The sequence below is a fragment of the Rousettus aegyptiacus genome, unplaced genomic scaffold (assembly GCF_014176215.1).
Source record: "Rousettus aegyptiacus isolate mRouAeg1 unplaced genomic scaffold, mRouAeg1.p scaffold_m13_p_4, whole genome shotgun sequence".
Classification (NCBI taxonomy): domain Eukaryota; kingdom Metazoa; phylum Chordata; class Mammalia; order Chiroptera; family Pteropodidae; genus Rousettus; species Rousettus aegyptiacus.
The window spans coordinates 130,531,078-130,548,478 of record NW_023416307.1 but is presented as its reverse complement, the minus strand read 5'-3'; the positions used below and the strand labels follow the sequence as shown (position 1 = coordinate 130,548,478).

General features: G+C 36.9%; 1 protein-coding gene across 3 annotated transcripts in view; it reads left to right on the top strand.

The window, feature by feature from the left end:
- The window catches only part of DNAJC13 (DnaJ heat shock protein family (Hsp40) member C13), a 108,144-nt gene extending 91,144 nt beyond the window's left edge, over nucleotides 1-17,000 (top strand). For 2 of the 3 annotated variants that reach the window (XM_016140298.2, XM_016140296.2), the window contains 8 exons: nucleotides 3,514-3,683; nucleotides 3,844-3,886; nucleotides 4,254-4,427; nucleotides 5,885-6,064; nucleotides 6,357-6,497; nucleotides 7,884-8,027; nucleotides 10,300-10,399; nucleotides 16,141-16,919. In XM_016140298.2, the coding sequence (XP_015995784.1) occupies nucleotides 3,514-3,683; nucleotides 3,844-3,886; nucleotides 4,254-4,427; nucleotides 5,885-6,064; nucleotides 6,357-6,497; nucleotides 7,884-8,027; nucleotides 10,300-10,399; nucleotides 16,141-16,247 (1,059 nt within the window). In that variant the 3' untranslated portion in view covers nucleotides 16,248-16,919. Of the gene's footprint in view, nucleotides 1-3,513; nucleotides 3,684-3,843; nucleotides 3,887-4,253; nucleotides 4,428-5,884; nucleotides 6,065-6,356; nucleotides 6,498-7,883; nucleotides 8,028-10,299; nucleotides 10,400-16,140 lie in introns of all 3 variants that reach the window. The other variant, XM_016140295.2, reaches the window with a different exon arrangement.
- Nucleotides 17,001-17,401: the final 401 nt, after the last annotated feature.

Here is a 17,401-nt window from a genome sequence, read left to right as displayed (position 1 = left end):
AACAATGGTGATAAATTGTTCATCTTTCTTGAAAGAACAAAGTATATTAGGTTATGACCGAGGATAGGTTAGGTTAGATTTTTCACACTGTGAGGATTGGCCTATGGAAGTAGCTAGTGCAGGAGATGTTCTTATAACTCCACATCTGTATTGGAAAGGATACACCACCCTTGGGAAGTAAGACCATACAGGCACTTGAGTATAATGGTACCACTGCCTCCCCACTCTGCAGGGAGAGTTTTCATTCAGAATCTAGAGATGACCTGGTGATCTCTAGAACCATATGGTCCAGATTGTAGAGCAGCAACCTGTGGAGTCAGTACTGCTAAATAAAATTCCATCCAGACACAGCTATAATCAAAGTCCTCTTCTGTTTTTAATGCAGTTTCGCAAGGAAGAGTATTCTCTGAGGCATGTCTCTGCCAGCCCACCAAGCAGCAGAGACTTGTTGGCGTACCATGAGATAAAGGCTCCTGAGCCCCCACTTTGAGAGTCTGATTTTATATCAATAAAGTAAACTGGATTCAGATTTTTATTTTTATTTTTATTTTTGCTTGATCTCTTGATCAAGGTATTAAGAATCTATCACAAGACCTGAAAGTTGTATTTTGGGAATAAGATTGACAGTCTCTGGAGTGCAGGGTTTATGAGATGATGGAGATTACCTTTGGATACCTATAGAAAGAGTCCATAAAAGTATAAATATTGATATTTAATATTGTTTCTTTAAAGCTAGAGTTGGGTAGCACATAATTATACTACCTAATATTACATGTTTTACATAATGTTTTAGGTGTTTAAAATAAATATATACCGGAAATGACTGAGCTCTTCAGTAATTTTTTGACCTTTGAAGTATATGAGAGAGAAATTTTATCAAGGTGAATGTATTTACACCTAAATTTTTTGTATAGGAAAAATATAAGTATTAACTTCTTAATTGAATGATTCTAGACTCGGGGTCAGTACACTTTTTTTGTTTTTGGTAACAGCTTTATTGAGATATAGTTAACATACCACACAGTTCACACATGTGATGTGTATAGTTCAGTGATTTCATTATATTTTTAGATTGGGCAGCCACAGTCAGTTGTTTTTTTTGTTTTGTTTCTTAATTTCTATAAAAGTTTATTTGAGCCACACTGAGGGGGAGCAAATTTCAAATGCTCCCCACAGTCGGTTTAAGAATGCTTTCATCAACTCAGGAAAAAAATTCATTCCCTTTAGCAGTCACTCCCCATTCCTCCTCCTCCCAGCACCTGGTAACCACTAACCTACTTACTGTCTCCATTTGCTTTTCCTGGGCATTTCATATAATTGGAATTATACAGTGTGTGGTCTTTTGTGACTGTTTTTCTGTCACTTAACATAATATTTTCAAGATTCACTATGTTGTAGTATCTGTACTGTGTTCCTTTTTGTTGCCAAATAATATTCCATTATACAGATATACTACATTTTGTTTTTCTACTTATCAGTTGATAGACATGTGGATTTATTCTAATTTTGGCTATTTTACATTATGTTTCTATGAACATTCATGTACAAGTTTTTGTGTGGATATGTATTTTTATTTTTCTGAGAGTGGAATTTCTGAATCATATGCTGATACTGTGTTAAACCTTTCGAGGAATTGTCAGACTATTTTCCAAAGTGACTGTACCATTTTACATTCCCACCAGCAGTGTGTGAGACTTGTAATTTCTCCACTTATTGTTTATACTTTTTTGATTACAGCCATCCTAGGGTGTGAAAGTGGTATGTCATGGTTTTGATTTACATTTCCCTGGTGGCTAATGATGATATGTTTTATGTGCTATTGGCTCTTTGTACATTTGTTTTAGAAAGATGTCCACAATTTTTTGTCCATTTTTTAGTTGAATTATTTGTCATTTTACTATTGAGTTGTAATTGTTGTTTATATAGTCTGGGTAACCAGTCCCTTATCAGATACGTGATTTGCAAATATTTTCTCCCATTCTGTGGATGTCTTTCCACTTTTTGGATGGTGTCTTTTGAAGCATAAAAGTTTTTAAATTTGAGGAAATAGCAATCTGTCTTTTTATTGTTGTTCTTGTACCTTTTGCTTTTCATGTCATATCTAAGAAACATTGCCTAGTCGGAGGTTTCAAAGATCTGTACCTATGTTTTCTCCTAAGAATTTTAAGTCTTGTATTTATGTCTTAGATCCATTTGAATGATTTTGTTCACATGGTGTGAGGTAGGGGTGAGACTGGTAAACTTTTTCTATAAAGGGCCATGTAGTAAATATTTGTCTTCTGTGGGTCCTGTGATCACAGTCATAAGTACTCAGCTCTGTCATTGTAACAGGAAAGCTGCTATAGATAATAACTATGTGAATGGGTGTGGCTGTGTTCTAATAAAACTTTATAAACAAAAATAGGCAGCAGGCCAGATTTGGCCTCTTGTTTTCTAACCCCTATTCTAGTATAGCTCAGTAAACAGAACACAACTCTGAAGGCTTATGGTGAAAGAATTTGCATTATGTAAAAAAAAAATTTTCTTAAAATTTATTTAAGTAAGTGATCACTTACTATTTGAATTCTGTCATGACCAAGAAAAGAAACATATTTCCTATTTTATAGATGCTTTCTATCATGTAACTGACATTGCTTCCTTTAGTTCATTGGCTACTAGGAAGTTCACAGCTAAATTTGTAGTATATCACTAGTAATTATACAGAGCTTTTTGTGCTGACTTCACATTAGTCTCATTCATTCAAGTAAATTTTTGAGGCTCTGTTATATGCCAGGCGCTGAGGATACAAGGAATGAGCAAGACATTTGGGCCGGGGATGGTTTCTTCAAGACAAGATTTGAGCACAGACTTGAATAACATGAAGGAGCAAGAGCCCTGTGAAGACACAAAGGAAAAAAACCTACCTTCCCAACCTTTATTTTCATTTTGTACTTAATGCGTCACGCAAATTTTTAGTTTGTGTGTATTTGAGTTTTGGATGTATTTTTTTAAGTTGTTTTTTAAATGCTTTTTGAGAAGAGGCACAGTATAATATAAAAAATAGTCCAGCAAAATAAATGCGCTAAAAAATGCTCGTAGGACACAAAGGTAGCATGAGAAAAATTTGTTTGCGAGGGTAGGGGTTCTGGAGGAGTGTCGGGAGGGACAGGCCAGCCTAGGGCGCTCTGGAAAGGCAACAGCAGGTGCAAAGCATGACCCAGCAGAGTGTTCTGAGAAGTTTACACACCAGTGATAACTGAATTTCTTAAACTTTCTTAGATTTGAGGCAGAGAATGAGAATGAAACTAAATAAGTAAGTAGGAGATAGTCTTAGTGATCCTTATTAAAGTTATCATTGCATAAACCAAGGTTTACCTATTCTTCCACTCCAGAACTTTTAGATAATAGCTATGGTGCTTATTAGCCATAACACAGATTATAGCAGTTTTTTATATTACTGAAATGTAAGGCAAACCAAATATTGAGATGTTTCCAATAGGTTTTTTTTTTTGCTTTCTCAAACCCCTCATATAGGTTCGACTTACATTAATGAAATTTCTACCAAGTGTTTTCATGGATGCCATGAGAGACAACCCTGAAGCTGCTGTACATATTTTTGAAGGAACTCATGAAAATCCTGAGTTAATTTGGAATGATAGTTCCAGAGATAAAGTGTCCATAACAGTTAGAGAAATGATGCTAGAGTAAGTAAAGACATATGTAATAACTTGTGGCCTCCAGGTAAGGTCACCTGGAAGGGCAAATGTTTCCTACTTTGTCTCACCTCTCGAAGACTTATTTAAAGGTTAATGAAAGTGTATTTTGTGACTGAACTTTGATGTGATCCCCTCTTTTTCCCCCAAGGCACTTTAAAAATCAGCGTGACAACCCTGATGTAAACTGGAAGGTAAATATACTTTCATTCAGACAAAGGACTTTTACATTTGTTTTGTTGTTGTTGTTGTTATTTTTAAAAATTCCTGGTGAGTCATTTTAATGTCAGCCTGTTAGATACTTTGTCATTGAGACACTACAGTTCTTCCCGTGGAAAACAGGTTTTAAACATAAAAGTAGGAATACTTACTTTTAAAGTAACTAATTGAAGCAGCTTTTCTGAATTTTATTGAGATAATAAAACTTGTAATAATAATTACAGTTTGGTTATATTAACAATTTAAGTACTAGTTAATTTCATAAACATGTCTTTGCATTTCTTGCTTAATTTACAGCTAGTGACAATTAAGTGACTTGACTATGGTTCTGTCTCTTTAAAGTTGCCTGAAGATTTTACTGTGGTGTTTGGAGAAGCAGAGGGTGAACTTGCCGTTGGAGGAGTTTTCTTACGAATCTTTATTGCACAGCCAACTTGGGTTCTAAGAAAACCTAGAGAATTTCTTATTGCACTACTAGAAAAATTAACTGAGCTCCTGGAGAAGAACAATCCTCATGTAAGTTTCAGCAAAACATTTCAAATAGTTTCCTAGATACACTGATAGTATTTCTGTTAAAACGCCATCTTCATTGACTATGCATTTAGAATTGGCTAATATAGCACCTACACTTAAATTCAAATATGTCCATTCATCTCTTTTTTTGACATGTTCAGAAGTCAAACTCATTAGTAAAATGGTTATTTCTGAACCACAGTTGAGAAGATGCTATTTCTAACAATTATAGAAGCTCAGAAAGAAGGTTTCTGCCATTTCATTTCAATGATTTTAATTTTAAGGAGAAACCTAAATTTTCAGTATGGAAATCTAGATAGAACTGTGTTCTGCTAGGGCCTGTTCTTCACTCAGCTGTACACATATGGTGGGGATGACCCTAGTTATAGAAGTTGATGGGAAAGTAGTAACCACATCAAGAAAGCCAGAGTGAGAAAGTAGCCTTCATCTTACTTTGGTGAGTTAGAAACCCTGATAGTATATGAGGTTTTGTTATTTGAACCTTCAGATTGAAAATAATTGAGGTATATGATTGTTGAATTAAACAAGCTATCTATAGAGAGGTTATTAAGAGCCTGAGCTGTCTTGTTAAATGGTCTTGGATCCCAGCACCAGCTCCACCACTGACTAGTTCTATGACCTTGGCAATACCTCATGACTCTGCCTCAGTTGCCTCATTTTTGAATGATCATAGAACCTGCCCCTGAGTTTTGATATGGCACATGTCGAGTACTTAGAAATTATTTATTACTATTATTTAGCAAAACATTGAAAAATATTAGTGTGGAAATATTTACTTATTTCTGTTTCCATGGTCACATTTTCTCTTCACTAAGGTTTTTATTACATATAGTTTGTTTAAATAATGAGATCTTCAAAGTAGAAACTTAGAAAGGGTAAGCATTACATTTTCCTTCTATACACTTTTTTGGGGGCACATCCCAGTTTCTCTGTCCATTTAAGGTACATTATGTTATGGATATATGCGTTTGCATATAATGGTGTAAGTTATAGGTCTTTCCACTCTATTATGCCCAGTAGTAAGTGCATTATGGTGGCCAGACATGTTAAATAATAGGATTTTTAAAAGACCTGGGGAAAACATTTGAGTAGTTTTGCATTCTCCTGAATCATTGATGTTCTCTGATACTGATATTTCTGTAACATTATCTAAACATTTCTAGTAATATCTTTTGGGAGATGGTCTCTTAAACCTAAACAGAAATGAGATATGACCTTGCCCAGTGAAAGGCTGCTTAGATTAAGATACCACATTCTTAAAGTCCTTTGAATTCATGTCTTTTATCAAGATGGGGAAGTTTGCTCTTGTAGGATTTGTGAATCAGTTTCCACGTATCACGACTTAAATTTGTGGATACCTACTTTTGAACACCAAATAATTGCCTAGGATGTTTAAGACTTTATTCATATTTATAGTTTGTTTTTTTTATACCCTCCAGGGAGAAACTCTGGAAACTTTGACAATGGCCACGGTGTGTCTCTTTAGTGCACAGCCTCAGCTGGCCGATCAGGTGCCACCTTTGGGCCATCTTCCCAAAGTTATCCAGGCAATGAATCACAGGAATAATGCCATCCCTAAGAGCGCCATTCGGGTTATCCATGTCCTGTCTGAAAACGAGGTATCAGTGAATCCATTTAGTTGATTATAGCTCTCTATCTGTACTCCCTCTTCCTGACTAATGTACATTGCAGTATAAATCCCTTTCCTACTGTGTGCCTTTCTGCATATGAACCACATGGTACTGTAACAATTCTTAAACCAGTTTAAATGATATAATTAATAGAAGACTGAATTTGATTGTCATTATTAAATTTGAATCAAACTTAAGTTTTTGTATATTTAATATGGTATTTACTGTGCTATATAAAATATTGCTACTCTACATGTAACCTTCTCTTTGGGATACTTAGCTGTGTGTTCGAGCTATGGCGTCTTTAGAGACCATTGGGCCACTGATGAATGGAATGAAAAAGCGACCAGATACTGTTGGTCTAGCCTGCGAGGCAATTAATCGAATGTTTCAGAAGGAGCAGAGTGAATTAGTAGCACAAGTAAGTGACTTTCTAGAGTCAGCACTATTTTAGGAAAGCAGATATACCGACAAATGGGTTTTCACTTAGCACAGCTTGGTTTTCCTGACTTAGGTCTGGCAGAGAGGTAACTTGTGAGTTTGTGCATATGTTATGTTATATTTGATAACACACATACAGGCACAGCTGTAGATATACAGAGAGAGAAAGGTGGGGTAGCTGCCAAAAATCTTAGCAATGGTAAAGTGCTTTTGTGATATTTAAATTTAAATTTTGTTTATGTAGTAATCATTTATCCATAGCAATGAAAATAAGACTTGGTGGATACCAATGTAGAATAGACAAACACTGAAAGAACAAGAAACTTAGAATAAATTTAAAACCCATCATGACAGTGATCTTTCTGAAATATAAATCCTAAATATAATTGGGCCACTCTTTGTCTTAAAAACCCTTCAGTGGGTTCTCATTACTTGAACCACAGTCCTGCATCTTTATTATCTGTCCCTCTTATTCTCCTAGCCCCTTTTCCTCTCAAATCTCCTCTTTCTACCCAACCCCATCCCTCATTTAGGCAAGGTAAATGTACTGGATACATCTCAAGGAAATCATTGGATGCTCTGACTTTCAAAGCTACTATTGGTGTGGAGGGTTTATTATATTAGAAAGAACATGAGCTAGTTCTACCACTTGAAGGCCTCCATTGTCTCAGGCATGATAATCTTACAGCGCTGAGATTATTTATCCATAAAATAAAGTTGTAACTACCTCACAGGTTATGAAACTCATATCTGTAGAAAGGTACACTCACTGAATGTTAATTACTTACCCTTCTTCTCTTTGAATTTCAGAGTAGGTACTGAAAATTGTGTGATACAAAAGTATTATTTAACTTTTGTTATTGCAGATAGGAAATGTTATGGTGAATGCAAATGTTTTAAGAAAATGTGAAGAAAAAAAATAGAGATACTTCAAATGTTGGTGCCCTTTAGTATAGCGTCACTAGATTGTTGCCCAGTATAGTGGCTGAAAGCTAAGATTCTCCACTTTGTAGATCTAGATCTAGACTCATTTACTAGATTAAGTTACTGTCTAGATCTGTAACTGTCAACATTTCATCCTCCGCGCATTGATTTTTCCATCAGTAATAATAATTGTGCCTACATTATTAGGTGTTGGGAAGATCAAATAAAATAGTATATAGCTTTTAGAACAATTGATGACATGGAATAAGATCTTATTAAATGAGAATGTCATTATCATTAGATACTAAAAGAATATGTGCATCTGACATTAAAAGAAAGCACTGTCCTCTTCCAGATATGGTCCTGTGGGTAAAATTATTTCTTCAATGGATGGTTTACATTTTTTTCAACATATGTATATATGGTTAATAATGTCTTCTAGGCCCTGAAAGCAGATTTGGTCCCGTACCTCTTAAAATTACTTGAAGGCATTGGCCTTGAAAATCTGGACAGCCCAGCAGCCACTAAGGCCCAGATTGTTAAAGCGCTCAAGGCAATGACTCGAAGCCTGCAGCATGGAGAACAGGTGAGTCTGTACAGAGCTGACTTTGATCTGTGGATTACAACGAGGTGTTCTCAAAGACAAGGGTCTTGGCCATGGGCGATCCATGCACCTCTGCTCAGCTTCTGCTTAACAGTTTGGCTGTAACTGGAGCAGATCACAAGACCAAGGATGGACTAGCATAGCTGCCTCATAACAAGTGAAAAAACACAAACCGTATACTCAGGTAGTCACCGAGGAAGTTTCTTTTTTTGGATAGTGATAGCGCGTTGTACATTTTAGGAAGAAAAATGCCAAAATTCTTTAGCATTGAAGAATATTAAGCATTTAGGGCTGGTTAACTTTCAGTTCTAGGAGTTGTTGGGTAGCAATAACCACATTCATTAACCATCCCACCCATACTGCCATTTTAAAAGATACAGAACGTCATTTTAGTTTCAACTCCTTTCTTTAGTGGCACTTATAAAGTGCTGGTTTCCTTTTTTGTGTGACTTATCTGTTAATGTGTTTCAGCTGCATGATATGCTGATTTCAAACCAGTTTAATAATTTAATTTTCCTCTTTAGTTTCATTGTGTTCCTTCTGGGAAGTTCCACATTCAGGTTACTAGATAGCCCTATCTACTTATACTTTCTTTTTTAATTGAGATGAAATTTACATAACAAAATTAGTCATTTTAAAGTAAACGAATAATTAGTGTGTGGTTCAATAACAGTGTTGTGTAACCATCACCTTCATCTAGTTCTCAAAAGGAAACCGTGTACCCGTTAAGCAGTTACTGCTCAGTTCCCTACCCCAGGCCCCAGTAGCTGCCGTTCTGCTTGCTGTGAACCCCTTTTCAGATATTCCATATAGCCAGAATCAGGCAATATGTGACTTTGTGTTTGGCTCCTGTCACTTAGCATGTTTTCAAGGTTCGTTCATGTTGTAGCATGTATCAATGCTTCATTCTTAAGGCTGAATAATATTCCATTGTATGTGTATGCCACAATTTATCCATTCATCTGTTAATGAATATTTGGGTTGCTTTTACTTACTAATGTTCTTTTATAGGTTTAAATTGACTTAAAGCTTTCCTTCAGTGAATCTACTCATTATGTTTATGTGTTCCAAGAAACATTTTTTATGTTTCATTATGTTTGTCTATTGTATCAGTGTCATCATCTGAACAATTTAAAGTGATATTAAAGAAGAGACACCATGTGTAGTGCAGTCATTAACTTATAGGTTTATGTAAAGTATCTTGGGGTTTTTGCCTATAGGTGTTCTGAATGCCGAGTAAAGCCACTCCTGTACACCACATACAGACAGTTGTCTTCCCATTTGACTTGCTTCAGGATTCCTGTTGGTGAAATTAGCAAAGTGACCCAAGGGGAGGAAAGAAGTGTGATAGTTTGCAAAATAGGAACTCCTCTACTACCTTCACAACCAATCACTTATACTACTGCATTTTTCCAAGGTTGAACAAGGAGTCTCTTGGACTTAGATGACCCCAGGTAGATCCCTACGTAAATGCTTACCACTAAATTTTCTGACGCCGTCTCTCCTACTAGACTGTAAGCACATGAGAAAAAGACTGTCTTTCTCATCTTTGTGTCCACCTAGTGTGCCACATAGGAGGTACTCAGCAAATATTTGATGCAACCATTAATATGCAAAAGATATTCTCTAAATTGGAATTTCCTAAACTTTAAAGTCTGTGTCACACAGAAATATGTCTTTCATCTTAGTCCAGTACATATTTACACACACATCTTATACTCATTTGTATGTATGTATATATATATGTATCACAGAACAATATCCATTTTACATATGATACTCTAATGCTTTCTATATTAACCTATTTTATTTTCTCAAGTGTGTTGATTACATAAACTTCTAACAGGTCACAACCCATAATTTGAAAGACTGCTTTAAGTTTTAACTTTAATGTGCAGCATCTTCTCCCCATACCCCTTTTTTGGGAATACTTCACGAGCTCACACCACACTCTTTGACAGTTGTTACTATCACAAGAAAATCTTCCTGCACGAATTACATACAAGTCAGTCAATTTTAGGTTCAAGTGGTAGGGTCCAAGATTAGTGAGAAGACTAACTTAGGGACTTCTGTGGGTCTGGGTTGATGAAGTGTACATGGTATAGGGTGTGTGATGAATGCTAGGTCTTACTTCATCTTTGCATCTTTCCTCAGCTGGCCTTCTTCCTTTTGTCTTGGAAGTTTGCTTTAGTTCCATTTTGCAGCATCTAGTCCTTAATTTATTTATGCTCAAGAGTTTGCTTTACTTCCATAGGTGAATGAAATCCTGTCTCGTTCTTCAGTCTGGAGTGCCTTCAAAGATCAGAAACATGATTTGTTTATTTCTGACTCACAAACAGCAGGATACCTCACAGGTAAACCACATCTAATTGGTTACCCTAAGACATATGGCAGAAGCCACGTGGACCTCCTTTTGTCCTGACTAGACTGAAAAAAGCAGTTAGAGGGTTTTCCTAGGCTACTACCTACCTCGTCCTGGAGGTGCCGTGGACATGGAGCACACCTCTGGTTTTAGCCCTGGACAGCATGTAATCTGCTGTTGTGTTGAAGGTGTGCTGAACGAAACGTGAGCTCTGCTCATTATTGATCCAGTTAATTAATAGTGTCATAGATTGTATTTGGAGCATGGCTGTGTTAAAATGTTTATCTTGAACATGTAAAAATTGTGGAGAACGACCTACTCAGAAATAATAGCATCAGAAACATGATAGCATCCTTCCATTTCCATCAGAATAATAGGTTGAAGTTCCAGATATGTATATTCGTATGTGAAATATTTTTCTTCTGAGTTCCTAGTGATTAATCTGTAATTTTGCTAAATATTGAGGGATTGTCCTCTCATGGGAGGAAATATGTGCTTAGGGATCAAAAGATAATACAATTTTGAAGCTCAGTACATTTGTCTGTTTGACGCACTAATTGCATAACAATTTTAGAACACTTGTTTTCATATTGGCTTATTTAACTCTTAGCATTCTGTTGTTATTTGCTAAAAATGAAATAGTCTCTGGTAGAAAAGCTTTCTGTTGAAATTAACCTTAGGAATATGAGTTAGTTTTTGCTGTCTGCCTGACCCTTGAACAACACTGACTTGAACTGTACAGAGCCACTTATATGTGAATTTTTTCAGTTGACCTACACAGTTCTAACCCATGTTGTTCAAGGGTCAACTCTAAAGTTGGGAGTCTGTATATGAGGAGGCCAACTAGTTGTACACAGAGTTTCAACTGCATGAGAGGTCAGTGCCCTCCCCCCTGCCCTGCTGTTGTTTCAGGGGCCAACTGTATATTAAAAAATGTCAGCCCTGCATCTTCCTCTGACCAGAGATGATGTAGGTAAATTGAAAGAAAATTATTATCCAGTGTTTTTCATATCAGTGTAATTGTCTTATTAATCCTGAGTACTAGTATAGAAGTTTATAAATCTAGAAGACAAAATTATGAATATTAAAAATGAGGACTTTGCTTGGTTTTAATTTTAAACTGAGTTGTGACACTATTGTCTTTTCCTTCACTGTGATCACTTTAATATTAATCCACTAAAATTTATAATCAGAGTCCTAAAATTTATAAACCTGGTGCTTTGGCTGCTGGGTCACGTGTGTACATTAAGAGCAGAGTACCATAGACTTCCCCTCTAACTTTTCTGTCCCCCATGATTACTATGGAGAGAAATACTTAGAATATGGTCTTAGCCTCTTCCATATCTCTATTTCAAATTGGGGTAAAGCTGTAGCTTCTAAGTAGGATTATGTTCTTATAGGCACGCTAAAAACTTTGCCTCTTTAGACTATTTTTCCACAAGTTTATATAATACCACATTTTTGTGGCATTACATTTTATTATTTTGTATGCAAGGATGTTATGATTGGAAAATCTGCCTTATTTTTTCTAGGGTAGAGTAAACTTACTTAAAATCTGGTCCTGAAGAATAGTAAGATGTAGACTATAAGTTTCCCTACGAGAAGGCTTCTTCTAATTTTTGTTTTGTTTTCAATTGTATTTAGCATTCACTGACTTGACTTGATGGAATAAAAGATTGCAGGTGGTCCTTGACTTACTAATGGGCCCTGGGCCAAAAGGCCTGTGGCTAGAATACAGAAGAGAGAGGGATTTATCTTCAGAGACCTAGACTTCCTTTACAATCATTTTAGTCCTCACCTCCATCTGTATTCCTTACTAACTATAGAAAAAGGACAGAGAATAAAGGTTTCTGTCTGTGCCTTTCCTTTTACTTGGATCCTTGGGGTGGGTTTTGAGATGAGGTGTGAGAAGCAACTGTGATGAGTTATAGGGGGTGGAAGAGGGCTGGTGTTTGCAAATTACTTCAAGTCTTTGGGCTGGCCCAAAGGGCAGCAAGTTTCATATAAAGCCAGTCAAGGGGGAGATGGTATAAATCTAACCCTAGAAAGGGCTTGATGTTACCGTGGCCACTGTGAAAGCCATGGCTGAAGCCAGTGGGCATTGTCGGCATGGGATGATCTGGACCATCTCTGAGATGTGCTGGCCCAAATTTGTCCAGTTCTCGCAAATCATCAATCTTGGGTGTTCTTTTGTTGAGATGTTCGTTGTTTAAGAAGATTTCCCTGTCAGCTCTGGCCTGTCCTGTTTGAAAGGACTAAATAACTCTGAAGAGTACTGCCAGTTGAGTTGATGTGTAATTGCTTGGGTTGCCAGATGTTTTTTTGTTGTGTGTATTTGAGCTTCATTAATGTATTATTGTGTCATGTGTTTGATAAAAGGCGCAGGTACTTCTAATAATGGTAAAATCACATCATGTGGAACTCCATGGAATGTATACAGTGTTGTGCAGAATTGGAATTTTAAATTTACCTCTCCCTACCTTCAATCTTGAAAAGATTCATATTGTACCCAGCCCCTCTGTAATCGATTTGTAAATGAAATAAGGTGCTGTGAGAACACATATCACCAGGCCTTTCTTCTAACTGATACTTTTTGGTGAGTTTGACAGTAAAGTGGATTTTGTTTAGGAGGTGGAGAATAATAACGAAAGTTAGTTACTATTTCAAAACAAGATGAGAAGGACCAAAAATACACTTACGATTTTCTCACTGGCTACTGAGCAAGTGTCACTCAGTCATGTTCAGGATTTGTGGTAAAAATGAAAAATGTCCTAGGTAGGATTACTCAGTGTTGATAAATTGAGATGAGACCGCCTCAGATGAGGCTGGCTCGCTATCCCGGCATATTATTTAGTTTTATGATGAATGCTCATCTAAGAGTGCCTCTTTGGGATTTTACCTGTGATGCAGATGATCTGTGGTTGCTCGTCCAGGGCCCCGGGTTAGCCATTTATTAGGTTCTAGAAGAGCTTGGTGCTGACAAGTTCATATAACTTTGAACTCGTAAAATAGTTTCATCAATGAAAATTTTCAAATGATGTCACCTAGAAAATGAAAGAAAGAAGAAACAGGAAGAGCAAGAGAACAGGCTAAAGTGAAGATGCTTTCAGAAGCTGGAGTTCGAGATGAAAAAAACTTTATACATATCTAATTAGAGGCATATGAAATAGCTAACATGGCTTCCTAAGCATTACAGGGACAGAGAGTTCAGTTCTTGGTCCTTTCCTCAAACCATTAGTTCTTTGCAAAGTTGGATTTTATTACCTTTTGTTTTTCTTTTTACTCCTATTTATAAGACCAGTCAATGTGAATGATGTTAGGAGAGGTTCCCTGAGGTCAGTGTCAGTTTATTATAGGACATTGGCTCCCAAGGCAGGGCTTCCCTTTTTTTCCACCACCCCCTTTCCCCCCGCTGGGAATTTCTTGCTCATTTTCACCAAAGCCCATATTCCTTTCACTACTCCATCATGGCAGCCAATTTCGTTTCGTATTTTGTTAATTTTCCATCTTTTCTCATTCCTTCTAAGCCTACCTTGCCCACTGCTGCCACATGCCTCATTTCTGGCGACCCCTACTCTTTTCTCCCACCTTTCTCTGGAGAACACAGCTGTTCCCTCCCATCCTGATGACCAGACTGTATCTTTTGGCCTCTAGAAACCAGACATGCCCTCAAGGACAGGCCAGAGGTATGTGGGAGAGATCACCTCAGACTTCCTTCACAGAAATATCAGGGAATTGATTTGTCTTTCCTAAAGAGCTAGGATATTCTAGATAATCCTTTGAGGCCCATTACTTCACAGTCTAGATTTTAGCCCAGATGTTCTCAGACATTCTCACATCACAGTGCCCTTAATAGCTTAGTCATTTTTTTTCATGTACCTCTAGACAAAATAAAAAAAATACCTACTAGTTAAGTTTATTAAGTAGTTATGTCCAAACAACTTGAAAGTTGTTTGTATGGTGTCCAACAGATGTCTCTGTGTTTCTTAAATTAAAAATAACCACAGTGAGCCTGTGAGCTGCCTCCACACATAGTTTGAGAATTGCAGCCTTAGTCGATTTTCTGTTTGTGGCATTCATGATTTGGTCTCATGGCCTACTCGTTTGATGTGAACCAAGTTGAGCCCATGATCAGAAGTGCTCAGGAACTGTACCAACCTGGAGTATTTGGGAATTCATTCCTAAGGGTTTCGTCTAATGAGATTTGCTCGATAGTTTTCTAGTAATCTTGTTGCTGCCTAAGGTTCAAAGAGTGTTAGGTTGGAGGGAGATGCTGTAACAGTGTGGTACTGTAGCCCTGAAGGGCTGTGCTGACCCATAGTCTTTTTCCCTGAGCAGTCTGTGGAAGGCGTGTGTCCTCATTGGTGGAAGGCAGGGGTTGATAGGTGCAGGCTTTAAAAAGGGAAAATCCTTTTTCTAAGGTTATTGAGTTCATTGTTTCAGAGTGCCTGGATGCGCTCTGTTGTGGCGTGTTATAGCTCATGCAGGCTGAGTTGTCTGTCTCTGGTCATATAACCACATGCTAGATGCACAGTGCTCAGCAATATAAGCCATTTCACATCCTCGATACAAATGCTTTGTAAGGTGAAAAACAAGATGATTTGAATCGTGCCCCATTTGTCCTACATTAGTTCCTGTTCTGCTGATTGCACTTCCTCACAACTTCCCTTGCTGCTTATATTTCTTTTTTCCCCTCAGGTGTCTCTCCTTCCCTTCTAACTGGCAGCAGCCCCCTTCACCTCAGGAGCGGGCTTTAGATCCGCTCTGCCAGGCAGCTTGCTAACTTCTGTGTAGCTCTCTGAAGCAGGTAGAGAACCATTTTGCTAAATGCATGCTGCTTCCACTGCCTTTTTAGTCCTTACCCTTCAATGTTCCTTAGCTGTTTGCCTTGTTTCCTATGATTTCAGTTAAAAGAATTGATCGCTATGCAGTATTATGCTGTAGTGTCTCCTGCAAGTACTCTGTACAGTTCGTGCAGTGATTCTGAGATGTAATTAAATGTCTCTGCAATATTTAAGATAAAATAGAGTGGCTAAAGCCGTTGATATGCTCATAGGATAAATCTTGACAAATGCTGGCATATAAGCATTTTCATGCAATAGAGACTTTCAGAATCAAAAAAGACATATAAAACTAAAATATAGATACCTGTCCTGTAGCATTCTTGTTTTGACCTATGACATGTCCAGAGCCTTATTTTTTTCTGAGACCTTGGTGTAGCAACTCTTGTTCATTTGGTATTACTTGTTAAAATAGCATATATATATATATATATATATTTCATCAAATGAAAATAAGTTAATTTGATGGTAGAAGTGTTTTTGTTGGGAATTTCATCAGGTATGACTTTTGGATGGGCTGACCAAGTATAGAGTGTCTTTCCTCTGTTCCCTTTTTTTTTTTTTTATTTGACATAACTATCCTTCCATGCCCAAGAGATTTTGAAAGATTGAACTTCTAGATGTGAGAAGGGAAATTTTTTCCATGTATTCACAGTAGTGTTACTGTCCAGCATAAATATGGAAATCATGTTTAACTTTGTCATAAGGTAAAAGCAAACCATGAAAATGGTGCTCTGTAGGTGTTAAGATTTACTTGTACATTTAGATAATTTTAATAGATTATCAGTTTCTTATGATGGGGTACTAATATGGTTCTGACTTTTTATGAAGCTCAGTATTTTCACATGGCTCTGCTTTCTAGAAGGTGCGTGTTTTCCTTTCTCTCTTGCAGGACCTGGAGTTGCTGGCTACCTTACCACAGGGACATCCTCGTCAGTTATGTCTAATCTGCCGCCTCCTGTAGACCATGAGGCAGGCGATGTTGGCTATCCGACTTGAAACATTTGTGAGAGACAAGAAATGCTGAAAGGCCAGTCAGTGCCCAGTCCACATTCCTCCAGCCGAAACAAACTCTTACTGCCTTTCTCCTGATTTCATGACAGTGTTATTCCTTTTTCTATAAATATATTTTTGTTTAGGAAAAAAGTCAGTGACTCTAATTATATCACGTTACAAGAAAGCACTCTGTGGATCAACCTAAGTGGGTACGCAAGAATTTTTTTTCTTGATGTATGTAAGCACATTTTGTTCCTTTATATCTGTTTACAAGACTGTGAATCAAAAAGAGAAAACTTCCTTCCTAGTTTTTATAATGTTTTTTCGAATTAGCGTGACTGCGAGGTTAACTACAGTCTACAGAAACTGGGCTAAGTCATTTGTCCCTGGAAAAGGGTATTTTCCTCGACTGCATCGAGCCCACCTGGCTGACCTCTTCCCATATCCAGCACCATTAGGTTTTGTCTTTTCCTGCATTTGTTCACTGGTATCCTTCTCCTCAATCATTAACCTTCTGAGAGCTCACAGTACAAATCAGTATGTATAACTGACTTTACCAAATTGAATAGGAAAGGAGCTTGTGCAAAAAAATTTAAAAATGGATGTCAAGATGTTAAGAGATTAGTGTAATTGTGAAATGTTCTATACATTATCAAATATATAAAGCTTTCTATATTGAATGTACATTATACAGATCATTCATATGTGTACATAAAATTTTAAAAATAAAGGGAATTGACTGCTTTGTTAATGAGATACATTTGGTTTAGTTTAATTTTTTTCCCCCTTTGAAGACTCATATATCTTATTCTAAGACAGATTCAGTAGTGGTAGCTACAACACAGGTTTTACCTCACATTCACAGCTCTTCATACAGTCAGCCACACTGACATATCTAGTCGTTCCTAACTTTCTTCTTGAATATTTTGACCGCTTCTAAATTTTCAGAAACAGATAGCATCTCATTTATTTTCCATTCAACATTTAGGAATGGGTCAGGCTGTTAATAATGTATGTGACTTTATTCCAGTATTTTTAAGGAAAGAGAGATTTAAAAAGAGGATATGTCAAATGGCACAAATCTTAGCACGTAGGTCTTCTAGTGTGATCACAAACTACAAGAAAACATAAATATATAAAACTTACTAAAACTTCTT